This window comes from Myotis lucifugus, unplaced genomic scaffold (genome assembly GCF_000147115.1).
Source record: "Myotis lucifugus unplaced genomic scaffold, Myoluc2.0 scaffold_865, whole genome shotgun sequence".
Lineage (NCBI taxonomy): Eukaryota > Metazoa > Chordata > Mammalia > Chiroptera > Vespertilionidae > Myotis > Myotis lucifugus.
Genome location: NW_005871913.1, coordinates 2,108 through 19,131, shown reverse-complemented (window position 1 = coordinate 19,131; position 17,024 = coordinate 2,108). Strand labels below are relative to the sequence as shown.

Below are 17,024 nucleotides of genomic sequence, written 5' to 3'. Positions count from 1 at the left end.
CAAGACTCTTCTAGAATATATAAATCAATAAGAAAAGAAACAATACAGTTTTTAAAATGGATGTAAGACTTTAACAGGTCATTTATAAAAGGCTATACACCTTTTATGACCCACAAGTATTTGAAAACACACTCAAAATCATTACTCAAAGAAAAATGCAAATTAAAACCACCAAGAAATCCCACAGAAGTAATAAATCAAAAGTAACTGGCAATACCAAGAATCTATGAGGATATGAAGCTACTAATATCCTTATTTATATTTTGCTGGTGATTGTGGACATTTACAAAATTTTTATGCAATGCCTTCTAAAGTCAAACATTTGCTTATCCTATAACATAATTTTCACTCATGGTAGCAAAATTGAATACATATATTCATCAAAAAACATGTAAAAGAATGTTTTCACCAACTCTATTCATAATAGCCAAAAGTTAGAATAGCCCAAATGTCCATTAAGATAAAAATAGTTTCAAAAATATGAAATTTCGCCCTGCCATGTGGCTCAGTTGGAGAGTCATCTCATATGCCAAAATCTTTCAGATTTGATTCTCAGTCAGGGCACATACTTAGATTGTGGGTTCCATCCCTGGTTAGAGCACATACAGAAAGCAACTGATTGATGTTTCTCTCTCTCTCTCTCCTTTTTCTCTTCCTTCCTCCCTCCTTCCCTTCTTCTCTCTAAGGTCAATGAACATAACCTTGGATAAGGATTTAAAAAAAGAGAAATATTTCCCTGCCCAGGTGGCTCAGTTATTTGCAGCATTGTCCTATGAACCAAAAAGTTGAAGGTCAATTCCTAGTCAGGGCACATACCTAGATTGCACATACCCAGGGTTTGATCCTTGATCAGGGTGCATATGGGAGGCACCAATCTATGTTTCTCTCTCACATCAATGTTTCTATTAAAAAAAAAAATTCAAACATATCCTCGGGTGAGGATTAAAAAAATTTTAAAGATTAAAAATATGAGATATTTATACAATATAATAATGTCTGGCAATAAAGAATAATGAACTTGGGGGAGAAAATGGCGACCTGCAGGAAGGTAGGGAGGGAGAGAGTGTGAGAGCGCAAGGAAGTGATAGAGGAGTGTGTGGACGTGTGTGCTGTGTGTGTGTATGAGCTAGGGACAGTTTGATTCTGCAGGTCTTCTAAAGGGTTGCTAAACCGGCAATCTTAGGCGGCGGAGCCCCGCTCCCTGCGCGGACACTCCTGGGCGGCCAGCACGGGCACAGCGACCGCCATCTTGGGAAACAGAGCTGCTTGAGACTAGGATCCTGGCCTCAGCACCACCCAGTCGATCTCAGACGCATACCAGGACCCTGCAGCCACTGGGGACAGAGACCTGTGACCACAGCTACAGACCTGCGGACACCAAAAGTTCAGAAATCCCCTTGGCAGATCTGTGAATAATAGAGCCCATCCCCCTCCCCACAGGCTCGCGGGCAGCGCCATAGTAACTGATAGTCCCACCCCTTGCCTGGGCCTCAGTGCTGCTACAGGAACTTAAGCCTGGAAGTGCGCTAGCACCTTGGAACTGATCCCGCGTAGTACCAGGTCCAGGAGTCCTGGGCTGGGAGCAAAGGCGGGAACACCGGGAACTGATCCTATGCGCACTGCTGGCTTCGGAGCCCCTGGCTGGGAGCAATCGTGAGAACACTGGGAATTTGTCCCGCGTAGCGCAGGCCCAGGGACCCCGATTCTCTGGGCAGGAGGCAGCACCAAGCACCAGTGACTTGATTGTGTCTCTTACCACCTGTGCCTGAGATCCTTGATTCCCTGTGCATTCATAATAAGAGCCAGTGACTCCAATTCTTGGTGCAAGGGCACACAGGGACCCTGATTCTCAATGCGAGGTCCGCGAAGCAACAGAGACTCTGACACTGGATTCCTGGGGAACTCTGACTCCTGGTGCACACTAGGGGGCGCTGATTTTCAACACACTCCAGGGGGGTCTCTGTTTCAGCATGGTGCAGGCAGAGTCCCTGATTCTAACAGCGTGCACGAGGCCACATTGAGCGCTGGCAACACTGACTCTGAGCGAGCCTGGTTCCCACCAACCCACAACAACAACACATCTTAGTGTCAGAGCTCTTCAGTGACACTAGGGTGGTGTGAGGCTCCCACTGCACACGGCCCAGGTTCAACTCGATGTTTGAACCATCGGGAGATAATCAGAATGAAGAGACGACACAACACCCAGAGGAAAGACAATGAGGAGTCGCCAAGAAAGGAAATTAATGAAGTTGAAGCATGCAACATGACAGAAAAAGAATTCAGAATAATGGTTATACAATTCATTCACCGGATGGATGAGAAAATCAACAACCTATGCAAGAATCAGGAAGAAATGAAAAGTGATATAGCTACAATCAAAAACACCATGGAAAGTTTCAACAGCAGACTAGAAGAAGCAGAGGACCGCATTAGTGAGTTAGAAGATAAGGCAGAGAAACAAGCTCAATCTGAACAGCAACTAGAGAAAAAAATTAAAAAACAGGAGGAGAGCCTAAGGGAGCTTTGGGACAACATGAAACGAAGTAACATGCGCATAATAGGGCTGCAAGAAGGACAAGAAGAGCAGCAAGGATTAGAAAATCTATTTGAAGAAATAATGACAGAAAACTTCCCAGATATGGGGAAGAAGAAAGTTACACAAGCACAGAGAGTCCCAAGCAAGATGAACCCCAAAAGACCCACACCAAGACACGTCATAATAACGATGGCAAATGTACAAGACAAAGAGAGAATCTTAAAGGCTGCAAGAGAGAAACAGAGAGTTACCTACAAAGGATTCCCCATCAGATTATCAAATGATTTCTCAACAGAAACACATCAAGCTAGAAGGGAATGGAAGGAGGTATACAAAGTGTTGCAAAGCAAAGGACTGAATCCAAGAATACTATATCCAGCAAGACTATCAATCAAAATTGAAGGGGAAATCAGGAGTTTTGCAGACAAAAAAAGGCTAAGGGAGTTTATCACTACCAAGCCAGCAATGCAAGAAATGCTAAAAGGAATGCTGTAAAAAGAAGAAATATAAAGGTAAGATAGAACACAGGCATGAAAATAGAAATGAATCCAAGCACGTATCTTTCAATAATAACTTTAAATGTAAATGGACTAAATGCTCCAATCAAAAGACATCGAGTCACTGAACGGATAAAAAGACATGACCCATATATATGCTGTCTACAAGAGACCGACCTCAGAAAAAGGGACTCACACAAGCTTAAAGTGAAGGGATAGAAAAATATTTTTCAGGCAAATGGAAATGAAAAAAAAGCTGGGGTAGCAATACTTATATTGGACAAAATAGACCTCAAAGTGAAGGCCATAACAAGAGATAAGGAAGGCCACTTCATAATATTAAAGGGATCGATACAACAAGAGGATATAACCCTTATAAACATATATGCACCCAATGCAGGAGCACCCAAATACATAAAAAACCTCCTGGAAAATAACAAGGGAGAGATCAACAACAACACAATCATAGTAGGGGACTTAAACACACCACTGACATCACTGGATAAATCCTCTAGACAAAAAATCAGCAAAGAAATAGCAATCCTAAATGACTCACTAGATCAGATGGACTTAATTGACATCTTCAGAACATTTCACCCCAAAGCCACGGAATATACATTCTTCTCAAGTGCACATGGGACATCTTCAAAAATAGACCACATATTGGGTCACAAGCAAAGTCTCCCCAAATACAAGAAGATTGAAATCATACCAAGCATCTTCTCAGATCACAAGGGCATAATATTAGAAATAAACCACAATAAAAACAATCCAAAAAACTCAAACACTTGGAAGCTGAATAGCATGTTACTAAATAATGACTGGGTTACCAGTGAGATCAAAGTAGAAATTAAAAACACCCTGGAAACTAATGACAATAACAGTACAACAACCCAAAATCTATGGGACACAATGAAAGCAGTCCTGAGAGGGAAGTTTATAGCACTACAGGCCTACCTCAAAAAACAAGAAAAAATGATAGTAAATCATTTAACTCTACAACTCAAAGAATTAGAAAGAGAACAACAAAAAAAGCCCAGAGTGAGCAGAAGAAAGGAGATAATAAAGATCAGAGCAGAAATAAATGACATAGAGACCAAAAAAACAATACAACAGATCAATGAAAGCAAGAGCTGGTTCTTTGAAAGGATAAACAAGATTGATGAGCCTCTAGCCAGGCTCACCAAGAAGCAAAGAGAGAGGACTCAAATAAACAAAATCAGAAATGATAGAGGCGAAATAACAACAGACCCCTCAGAAATTCAAAGAATTGTTAAAAAATACTATGAACAACTCTACTTTAACAAACTAGAAAACCTGGAGAAAATGGACATATTCCTAGAAAAATGCAACATTCCAAAACTCAATCCAGAGGATTCTAAAAATCTCAACAGGCCAAAAACGATGGAAGAAATTGAAGCAGTCATCAAAAAGCTCCTAGCAAACAAAAGCCTGGGGCCAGAGGGCTTCACAGGGGAGTTTTACCAAACATTCACGGAAGAACTAAAACATATACTCCTCAGACTATTCCAAAAAATTCAAGAAGAAGGAACACTTCCAAGATCATTCTATGAAGCCAGCATCACCCTAATACCAAAACCAGGTAAAGACAACACAATGAAAGAGAATTACAGGCCAATATCCCTCATGAACATAGATGCCAAAATACTTAACAAAATTCTAGCAAATCGGATCCAGCAATACATCAGAAAGATCATACACCATGACCAAGTAGGATTCATCCCAGGGATGCAAGGATGGTACAATATCCACAAATCAATAAACATGATTCATCACATAAACAAATTGAGAGATAAAAACCACATAGTCATATCAATTGATGCAGAAAAAGCTTTCGACAAAATTCAACACCATTTCTTGATAAAAACTCTCAGCAAGGTAGGAATAGAAGGATCAAACCTCAACATAATAAAAGCCATATATGACAAACCCACAGCCAACATCATAATCAATGGGCAAAAACTTAAACCATTTCCCCTGAGAACAGGAACAAGACAGGGATGCCCTCTCTCACCACTCCTGTTCAACATAGTACTTGAAGTACTAGCCATTGCGATCAGACAAGAAGAAGAAATAAAAGGCATCCGAATTGGAAAAGAAGGAGTAAAACTGTCCTTATTTGCAGATGACATGATACTGTACATAGAAAACCCTAAAGACTCCATCAAGAAATTATTAGAGTTAATAAATAAGGCAATGTAGCAGGATACAAAATTAATGCCAAGAAATCTACGGCATTTCTTTACACCAATAGTGAACTTACAGAAAGGGAGACTAAAAAAGCAATCCCATTTACCATCGCACCAAAAAAATTAAGATAGATACCTAGGAATAAACTTAATTAAGGAGGTAAAAGACTTATATGTGAAAAACTACAGGACACTGAAAAAAGAAATAGAGGAAGACATAAACAGATGGAAGAACATACCGTGTTCATGGATTGGTAGAATCAACATCATCAAAATGTCCATACTACCCAAAGCAATCTATAGATTCAATGCAATCCCCATTAAATTACCAACGGCATATTTCACAGATCTAGAACGAACTCTCCAAAAATTCATCTGGAATAAAAAAAGACCCCAAATAGCTGCAGCAATCCTGAGAAAGAAGAACAAAGTAGGTGGGATCTCAATACCAGATATCAAGCTGTATTACAAAGCCACTGTTCTTAAAACAGCTTGGTACTGGCACAAGAACAGACATATAGATCAATGGAATAGAATAGAGAACCCAGAAATTGACCCAAAGCACTATGCCCAATTAATATTCGACAAAGGAGGCAAGGGCATACAATGGAGTCAAGACAGTCTCTTCAATAAATGGTGTTGGGAAAATTGGACAGATACATGCAAAAAGATGAAACTAGACCACCAACTCACACCATACACAAAAATAAACTCAAAATGGATAAAAGACTTAAATGTAAGACGGGAAACCATAAAAATACTAGAGGAATTCATAGGCAGCGAAATAGCAAACATATGTCGAAGGAATTTCTTCTCTGATAATGCTCCTAGGGCAATGGAAACTAAAGAGAAAATAAACAAATGGGACTACATTAAAATAAAAATCTTTTGCACAGCAAAGAAAACCATCAGCAAAACAACAAGAAGACCCACTGCATGGGAGAACATATTTGCCAATGATATCACCGATAAGGGTTTAATCTCCAACATTTACAAGGAACTCATGAAACTTAATAACAGGAAGATAAACAATCCAATCAAAAAATGGGCAATGGACCTAGATAGACACTTTTCGAAAGAGGACATACAGAGGGCCGAAAGACATATGAAAACATGCTCAAAGACACTAATTATACAAGAGATGCAAATCAAAACGACAATGTGGTATCACCTCACACCTGTCAGAATGGCTATCATCAACAAATCAACAAACAACAAGTGTTGGAGAGGATGTGGAGAAAAAGGAACCCTTCTGCACTGCTGGTGGGAATGCAGACTGGTGCAGCCACTGTGGAGAACAGTATGGAGCTACCTCAAAAAACTAAAAATGGAACTCCCATTTGACCCAGTGATCCCACTTCTAGGAATATATCCCAAGAAGCCAGAAACACCAATCAGAAAGGATATATGCACCCCTATGCTCATAGCAGCACAATTCACCATAGCTAAGATCTGGAAACAGCCTAAGTGCCCATCAGCAGATGAGTGGATTAAAAAACTGTGGTACATCTACACAATGGAATACTACGCTACGGTAAAAAAGAAGGAACTCTTGCCTTTTGCAACAGCTTGGATGGGACTGGAGAGCATTATGCTAAGTGAAATAAGCCAGTCAGAGAAAGATAAATACCACATGATCTCACTCATTTGTGGAATATAGAGAACAACATAGACTGATGAACAGGGACAGATCCAAACACAGAGAAACAGCAATCAGACTATTAATCCCCAGAAGAAAAGTAGGGGAGGGTGGGGGTAAGGGGAAGAGATCAACCAAAGGACTTGTATGCATGCATATAAGCCAAACCAATGGACATGGACAACAGGGGGATGAGAGCATGAGTGGGGGGTGGGGAGGATGGGGGTTAATGGGGGGGGGGATGAGGACACATTTGTAATTCCTTAACTAATAAAGAATTTAAAGATTAAAAAAAAAAGAATAATGAACTTCTGATGCCCTCCCCTCCAAAAAAAAAAGTATAGGTGAGTTTCAAAAAATATAATGAGCAAAAGAATCCAAAGACATTCTGTATGCCCTTTTTATATGAAGTTCAAGAACAGAAAAAACTAACCTATGGGGATAAAAATCAGAATGGTGGCTATTTGAAGTGGGAGGAAATATTATTAACTGCAGACATGAGTTAACCTGCTAGGCAGTACACAGATGTAAAGCTTTCTCAACCTGTACACTTGAGATTTATATGCTTTATTATTTAAAAATTTTGCTTTGATTTTTAAAAAAATAATCTTTGTGTCCCATGGACTTTTTGTCTCTGGATCATGCAAACGTAAGGTTTCCCAGATGGGAGACCATTCCAGCCCAGCATACACTTGAGCACATGTCTCTGAACCAAATGCCAGAGAAGCTGTATTAACATTACTACTGTCTTTAGCAAACTTACTTTAACATGAACCCTTAACCTTCACCAGCTCCCTAATTCAATATTAGACCTTCTTCTTAGGGTCACTGACTCAGTAACTAAGAAAATCTGAATCTTGAACTCAGACAAAGCTGGTTTGATGAATTGCATTATTTGTGTGTTTTTTATGTTTTATTTGTTTTCTGATAATTTACCAGGTTTTAACATATTTACTAACCTCTATATTTGAAAGGGGATCTAGATCTTTCCAGTGACTTTTAATTTTTTTATTTATTAAATGGGAACTAAGTTCTCAGACTATTTCTTCTTTCCTTGTTTCATTACTTGTTACTACCCTTAACAGTTCATATAAGCTTTATGTCTCTATAATATCACTGGTTACTCTTCTATAGCTTTTAACATTATGTGTCTATCCATCTACCCTCTTCCCTGTCAACTAATTACTCCCCAAATATTTCCTCTGCATTATTTCATTTGGTTTGTCTCCTCTTTGACTGGTTATTTTGAGCCTTTAAAAAAAAATGGTCTAATTAAAACAAAACCATTATAAACTCCACATTAATAAAGTGCAATTGAAACAACTATGCCATTAAAACAACAAAACATATGGCATTATTAGCAGCTGTATGAGCTTAAGCAACTTTCATTGATAAAATGTGGCTCATGACATTTTAATTTAGGTTATCACTTATGATTTATTGATTATTTGGATACAGTGGTACTATTAGTTATTAATATATCTATTTTTAGTTTTATAAACCTACTAGAGGCCTGGTGCACAAATTCATGCATGGGTGGGGTCTGGCCATGAGGCCGGCCAGCCAGGGAGAGGGGTCGCAGGCAGTTGGCCTGCCGCCCCTGCCCCCAGTAGGGGTGTTGGGGGCTGATCGGGGGCAGGCAGCCGGGGAGGGGCCAATCAGGGCCTGGATCAGGCTGATTGGCTGCCGCAGTGGGCATTATAGCCACCAATCATTCTGGTCATTCTGGTTGTTCTGCCATTCCGATTGCTGGGCTTTTATATATACTAGTATAGATAGTTATTCAAAATATGAAGACTAAGTAGAATTTCAAGAAATATTAAAGATAATTCTACCTCTATTCCCCACATTTATATATAGTGGGAAGATGGAAAAGGAGAAGTTTAGAGTAGTTAGATAATTTACCCAATGTCATTTACTGAGGAAGAGGCTAAGCTTGTCTAGCACTCAGGTCTCCTTGACAACCTACTGAATGGGAGAACATATTTTCCAATGATACATGTGAAAAGGGGTTATATCCAAAATTTATAAAGATCTTATAAAATTCAACATCAAAAATCAAGCAATCCCATTAAAAAATGGGCAAAGGACCATAAAAAGCATTGGTAAGGATGTGGAGAAAAGAGAAGCCGTCTGCACTGTTGGTGGGAATGCAGATTGGTGCAGCCACTGTGAAAAACAGCATGTAGTTACCTCAAAAAAATAAAAAATGAAATTGTTTATGACCCAGCTATTCCACTTCTGGAAATATATCTGAAGAAACCCAAAACACTAACATGAAAGAATATATGCACCCCTATGTTCATTGCGGCATTATTTACAATAGCCAAGATTCAGAAGCAGCCCATGTGCCTATCAATAGATGATTAGGTAAAAAAAAGCTGTGGTACATTTACACAATGGAATACTAATCGGCCATAAAAAGGAAATTTTACCTTTTGCAACAGCATTGATGGACCTGGAGAATATTATGCTAAATGAAATAAAACAGAGAAAGGCAAGTACCACATAATTTCACTTAGATATGTAATCTAATGAATAAAATAAATTTATAAAACAAAAACAGACTCATAGAGAGAACAGACTGACAGTTGTCTGAGGAGATGGGGATTGGGTGAAAAATTGAAGGGATTAAGTAAAAAAAAAAAAAAATACACAAAAAAACAGAGACACAGTGTGGTGATTACCAGAAGAAAAGATGGGGTAGGGGGAGGTAGAAGACAGCAAAGGGGAGTTAAATGGTGACAGAAGGAGACTTTACTTTGGGTAACAAACACACAAAAATATACAGATGATGTATTATAGAACTGTATACTTGAAACCTATATAATTTTATGAAGCAATGTCATCCCAATAAATTCAATAAAAATTAAAAAATATAGAAATTGAGATTACTCTTACCTTTGCACACCAGACTTTCCCTTGCCAGTTACATTCAAATTAACTTTAAACAGATGAGTTTAAAGTTCAACTGTTAAGGGACATGAGGGCATAAACTCTCCACAGAAAACAGGAAAGCGGTGGCAGTCACATGTCAAAAATTTCAGTTTTGAAAATTTAAAACAAATTAAAAGGTGTGTTAAATGCTCCATTTTTCTTAAAAAGGAAAAGAAAATTAGCACAGCAAGAGAAAAAAAAAAGAGAATCTTAACTAGGTTAGAAATATTGAGAATAGAGAGAAAAATCCTTAATGAGAATTACATTCAGAGCAGATTGTTGGGGAAGATTTGACAAGAGAAGCAGATGATGAATTCAGGAGAAGATTGGGTTTTAGTTAAAGGCAGGAACTTTTGAAGATAAGGTCAAGGATATTTCTTCTCAGCAGAATAGCACACAGTAGACCCTTACTAAATATTTGTTTAGTAGATGAATACATGAATGAATGATTTGGGTTGAGTTCTAAAGAGAAGAGTGGAAGATGGTAATAGAAAAACTTAGAGAGTCAGTTTGAGGAAGGTGGGGCTGGTTGGATAGAGATGGGAGTTAAACAGCCTATGTATAGAGGCCTAGAAGCTAGATTAGAAGTTGGCCAATTACGGCCCATGGGCCAAATCCAGCCCAGCACCTGTTTTTGTACAAGCAGCCCATGAGCTAAGAATAACTTTTATATTTTTAAATGATTGAAAAAATCCAAAGAAGGATAATATTTCATGACATGAAAATGATATGAAACTCAATTTTCAGTGTCTATAAATAAAACAATGTTTTTGTTGTTTTATTATTGCAGAAGGGAGCAGCCTGCACCTTACAGGAGCAGTAATAATGTGCTTTATAAAAATTATCTCTTTAAATTCTCACAACAACTCTATGGGATATAATTCATTGTTCCCATTTCACTGATGAGCAAGGTCACAAAGTTCATTAGTGGCCGAGTCAGGAGCTATACCCACAGCTATGTGCCTTTCCGGACTTTCCAATTTCCCCTAGGATAAAAGCCATCACTCTGGAAGTAGTGAGACTATAAAATGCTTATAAAAGAGGGTGTGAGAGTATGCTGAATACTTAGAGGGCAGTTTTGGAACTGAATCAGAGGAAGGAGGGAATGGTTTAGGCAGACACATTTCTAAGAGATGTATATAGATTAATTCATTTAATTCTCACAACTCCTCCAGGAGTTGTATACCATTATTAATAATCCTATGTAGGATAAAGGATGGCTTCCTTTAAGACCACTTTCCAGGTAAAAGGCCCAGCATCTGGGCACTCTAACACTTTGAGACTCTTTGTCATGAGTGGTTGGGGTGGTCTCTGGCTGGAGATAGCCCCTGGCCAGAGACAGTACTCTGCGCCTCTCTGTTGTGTTCTTGTCTTGCTTGTAGGAACAAATTTAAACATGAGACAAGTAGCAGCAAAAGCAGGTAAGGATTTATTTGTAAGAAAGAAGTACACTCAGAACCTGAGTGGGCAACTCAGCCGGCCGAAACCATGTTTGAAAGTTCAGAGAATTTACACCCCGAGGCTGAAACACCCCTAGATAAGGAGAGAGTCACCCCCTCTCTCGTGTCTCAAAAAAATCTATCTTGAAACTATAAGGCTCTTTCACCTGGGTGTTATGCCACCAGGTAGACCACATCCTGGAGGGGCTCTAAATTTTTCCTCCTCACATCGGGGTCTGGGGTCTGCATCTCCATTGTCTATTTTTGGTTTGTCTCATCTGACACATCTCCCCTCCAAGCCTCAACTGCCTCTTCCAGCTCAAATCTTTCTAAGGACCTACTCTCACATTTTGATGGGTGACACCACTGGGTCTCTAAAGGCTCATCCAACCCTAAATATCTCTGATCCCACCTTCAGAAGCACTTAGGGAAGGTGTCCAATGGACTCAGCTTCCACCCTGGTGCGCTGCATTCTTGCCCTAAGACTTCTCTCCCAACCCCCCATTACCACCCACTCCCCCCATAGGCTTTTGAGACCTTCTAGCTAATAGCTCTCTGGTTCTTCTCTGATAGTTTATTCTAAAGAGACTTCCTAAATCACAACAAATTAATCAGTATTTGAAGAAATGCAGCAGATGAGTTTAAAGTTCAACTGTTAAGGGACGTGAAGGCTTAAAGGTCCACAGAAAGCAGGAAAGTGATGACAGTCATATGTCAAAAAATTCAGCAGCTGTAAATTTAAGGAAGCTCTTTGTTGCTGGCGCGTTTACTTCTGATGGTCACCTTTGGCCCTGAAAGCAGCCACTCACTTCCCCACTTGGAACTTACTCCTGGGCAGCTGCTGACAAAACAGGAAGTGATTAGAATGTCATTTGTTTTTACAACTCTCTGAACTTTGGGAGTTTTAAAACAGGGGTTAAAGTATCAGTGCAAAGTCCCATACAGACTGACTTAGTATTGAGCTTTCACAGCAGCCTTTCCCTTGCCAGTTACATTCAAAACAGCAAGCTTTTTTTTTTTTTTTTTAATACAAGTTGGTGGGGGTGGGGAGAGAAAAAAGGAACTGGGAAAAGAAGGAGAGGGGAAGTTGAACCTTCCCTCTCTCCCTGTCTTCCTCAGAAAACCAAACATGGCATCTTCCATGAGGAGCTTGTTTTCAGATCACAGCAGATATGTTGAATCTTTTCGGAGGTTTCTCAACCATTCCACGGAACACCAGTGCATGCAGGAATTCCTGGACAAGAAGCTGCCAGGCATAATAGCAAGGTAACAAAAAAGGACGCTTTGTCAAAGGGACAAGCCTCCGCGTTTTCCTTTCAGTGATAGATGGGTGGAGCCCAGCCTGCAGGCTGGGCGAGGGGGATAAGAACCGCCACTGATTGCAATGCCCGCTCCCGCTCCCTCTTCCTCCCACTGGGCTCCTTTTCCTGTGATTCTTTAGTTCGACTTTTGCTTTAAACATTCAAAGGATCCCATTTGTGCAGCATTTCCAGCTGCATGAAGATAAGCATTAACTATTTGAAGGCACAAATCCGTGTTCATTTGGGAAAAGAGAAGATGCAAATCTTTGAGTTCAGATTTTTTTCCTCCCTCCTCTAAATTTTGCATTAAAAAATGCCCCAAAAGGAGTCTAATGTTCTTTTCATTAGAATCAAATATAAATAATTACCAAATAATATTTGCTCCTGAGGACTGAGTGGGTGCCTCTCAGTTCTCCTAATATCCATTTAAATTCATTTTCCTTATCTATTATTATAGTTATCACGCTCCAAAAAAAATTGTCTTTTCCTTTCAACTTAATATTAGCAATGTGGCCCAAAAGAAAAAGCATTTTCCTATTACCAGTGAACCTCACTAGTTCCTATCCTTCGAGCAGACTGCTTTTTTTGGTGATTAATGTGTTCAATTTGTGCCAGGGCTGATAAGCATTATGGGAGTAACAGATTCCACACGCTAAAGATAATCAAATCACCTATGTAGGGGTGGATGGCTGTAACTTACTCTGCTTCAGGAAATAATGATGGAAGCTGGGAAGAAATGACTGACTGTGGATCCAATCAGCAGCAGCAAGGGAAACTGAAATGTTATCTTTTGCTGGCTTTCTCTAGTAGAGGCCTGAAATTCTTTCCCCAATATGGTACTCTGCCTGACCAGAGAGACCTTCCTGGATGTATATGGGATTGTTTTCCTTTCTATTTTTTATGGCTTAGTTTTTAATATGTTTTAATTTTTTTTTATATTTTAATTTACAGTTGACAATTTAAATGTGATTTTTAAAAGTAGAGTATTATATAATTTTAATAATTAAAAAGTAATAGAATAATGGTGCAAAAATTAAAGCAGACAGCAAATACAAACTTCTTACCTGGGATCTAATTATAGTTTATTTCTTTGGGTCTTCTTGTTAATTTCTAAAATTGAAAGTAATGAGTTAATTTCTGAGTTCTTTTGCAGACCTAAATGTCTGTGTTCATGTCTGTAGCTATCCAGTTACTTGGTTTTCTTTAGCCATAAGTGTGGTTTGAAGAGGCACCATGAATGGATATACATAATAAATGATGACCCTTCTCTTCAAGGTGTATACCATCCAACTGGAAATATTGAATGTGGAATTTGTAAAAGACTCAAGAACTTTCAAAGGCATAAATAAGTTTTCATTATAGTGGTAATATATAATTAGAAATTATCTAAATCAAAGTATCATTTATTTAAAAAATAATCCCCCCCCCCCCCCCCCGCTACTCCCTCCCAAAGTGATGTTTGGAATGAGCTTTAGCTGAAGGAGCTTTAAAATTTCTGCTAAACGTTGTTTCTAAGTTATATAAATACACAACATGCCTGCTTTATTTTTCATTCTAAAAAAACTTTCTTTGAAAGTCAAATGGTTCTAAAAAGCTTATAACAACAACAGCAAAAACAAAAAAAAAAAAGAAAACACAAGAAAAACTGGTTCCTTGCCCTACCCACTCCCAACCCTGACTCCCATTTTCCAGAGGCAAGCACTTTCACCATTCTGCCAAAATCTTTTAGTTGTTTCTGATAGAATTTTCTTTCCTAATTCTAAATAATAATTGTTAATATTTGCTGTGTGCTTGTCGTGAGTAGACAGGTCTAAGAGATTTACATGAATTAAATCATTTAATCCTCATACTCCCCTATGAGTTAGATACCATTATTGCAATCCTATAACATATTATTATTATTATTCTATTTCATGGGTAAAAAAGAGGCAGAGGTTAAATAACTTGCTCAAGGTAACAAATCAATAAACTGGGATTTCAACCTCGTGGGGAATGTCCTGCCTGCGGGTCTTATAAGGCCCTCGAAATCATTTGGTCTGACCCTGCCAAGGCATTATGGGTGAGTTAATTAAATGTTTGACCAAATATATCAGGCTAATTTTTAAAAATATATTTTTATTGATTTCAGAGAGGAAGGGAAAGGGAGAGAGAAAAATATCAGTTATGCAAGAGAATCGTTGATCAGCTGCCTCCTGCATATCCCTTACTGAGGATCTAGCCCAAAACCCAGGCATGTGCCCTGACAGGGAATCAAACTGTGACCTCCTGGTTCATGGGGCAATGCTCAACCAATGAGCCACACCAGCCAGGCTAGCAGGCTAATTTTTAAGTTGATAATTGTGTATTGCCTGCAAATAATGTTATACTGTCCAAATGGGCCTTGGCAGAAAAAAGGTTCCCACCCATATGATCCATAGCCTCACTGTGCTATCCACACATATAAGCATTTTAAAAATTAATCAAGAACATAAATAGGAATGGGTATATATATATATTAAGACTCATGATTATGAGTTGGAAGATAATTAGAACTAAGGAAGGCAACTCATTCATAAAAGTCCTTGACTCTACTTTCCAATGTCTTTAACTTTAGCCAAAGAGCAGACATGTTTACATCCTAAAGCCCAACAAACAAACGTACTTTCAGTTCATGTCTCCCCTCTAGCACTTACCCCTTTTCTTTTCACTCTTTCATCCTATTTCAACAATCTCTCTGGACTTTCTCCTCTTTATCGAGCACACTTTAAATCCCACTGTCATCTGGCTTCTTCCCTCAACCTACTTTTAAAACTGATATTATCAAATATATTAATATTGCCAAATTCAATGGAGATTTTCTTTTAAAAAAAATTTTCAGTAGTACACTCTGCCACCTTTGACACTACAGATGGCTTTCTCCTTTTTTAGTACTATCATATCTCTGAGCTTTGCTGTTTTCTTGTCTTCTTTTTGTATGTCCCATAATCCAGTGACTTTTAAAAGTTGATATTGCCTCATTATCCCACTACCCTTCTAAGTATCTGCAATATCCTTGGGTGATTGGAATCTACCCTAATTTTGACCATTACTTTATGACAATAATTCTCCAGAATACATCATTTATCCTGATCTCTTTCTCACCCAGAGTAAATCTTGCATATCAAAATGTCCAATGAGTTCAGATTTATCAAAACAAAATAAAACAAACAAACAAAAAAACAAAAAGAAAAGCCTTGAGAACACATACTAGTAACATTGCCATCAAGCTATATTCTCCAGTTTCCTTTTGGGCACCATGCTTCACCAAGTCATTGTGCATTCGCCAAGCCTGAAACTTGGCAGTCATTGTGCAGTCAGACTTGTTTCTGACCCCTTTACATCAACCTAAAGCAAGTCATAGTGTTGTTTTCCAGGCCATCAATTCCACTCTATTTCTAATACTAGAGCTATAATGTCAGGCTTTATCATCTCACATATTGCTTGAGAGCAAAGGAGTATCTTATTCATTTTTATCTTCTCAGTGCCTAGATTAGGCATACAATAAATGTTTGCCTGTTTGTTGAAAATATCAAGAAGAAAGGAAAGAAGGCAGACATAGAGATAGTATGAATCACCTCAACCTTTCCCCATATACAGCGAATGCCTAATTACATCCCAAGACTCAAGGACTCACTTTTTCTTTTCTTGTTCTCCAAATCAATTCTCAACAAATGATTTACCTTACCTCTGAGCTGTTTATAATGTGCTTCTAAAAGTCTACCAGTTCAAGATTGTTAATGAATAGAACCTACATTTCTAAAGATTTCTAAAGGCAGCAAGATCACTACTGAAAAAATTGGAATCTTTCATGTTGGCCTAGCTTTCGTTCACTGTAATTTTAAGCTGCTCTCTTCAACTAGACTTAATAAATCAGATTTTTCCAAGCATCTAGCACATTTTTCTTAAACTACATAATTTTTTTTTCAGGATTGGAGACAAAAAATCAGAAATTAAGATTCTAAGCATTGGTGGAGGTGCAGGTATGAATAACACATTTTAAAATTTGAATTTCACTCCAGACTAATGTTGTTTGATGGTAATATTGTACATTCTTTAGGAAAGCTACTTTGGGAAGAGATTAGCTTATTAAAACTAGTAAGGGCAATACCACTTCAACTAAGGTTAATGTCCCCATAGATCTAAAGGGTTTATGACATCAGCCTTCATTACTATCTGTAATGTGGATAAGTGTAGCTTTATTTTTCATAAATGGAAAAACATAGGACATATTTGGTTAACTTTTATCCAAAATGATTTAACTGTTCACAGAAAAGGAAAGTTTCATAAGACATTTCTTAAGCTTGTCCCACTTTAAAGTGTGGTTCGTGGACTGGTTGCTGGTTTGCAAACAGTCCAGGCAGAGATAAGAAGCCTGCACTGGAATGTAAATAAATGCACAGCTCCCTTCTTTGAAAACTTGCTGCTATGGGGAAAACTATGCTGAATG

General features: G+C 38.5%; 1 protein-coding gene across 1 annotated transcript; it reads left to right on the top strand.

Annotated features, from left to right (window-relative positions):
• Positions 1 to 12,167: 12,167 nt before the first annotated feature.
• Positions 12,168 to 16,557, top strand: LOC102417895 (histamine N-methyltransferase-like; the record flags this gene model as incomplete). The annotated part of the gene is made up of 2 exons (XM_006106622.1): positions 12,168 to 12,524; positions 16,505 to 16,557. Coding segments are annotated over exons 1-2 (190 nt in total), but the record flags the coding sequence as incomplete, so codon positions are not given.
• Positions 16,558 to 17,024: the final 467 nt, after the last annotated feature.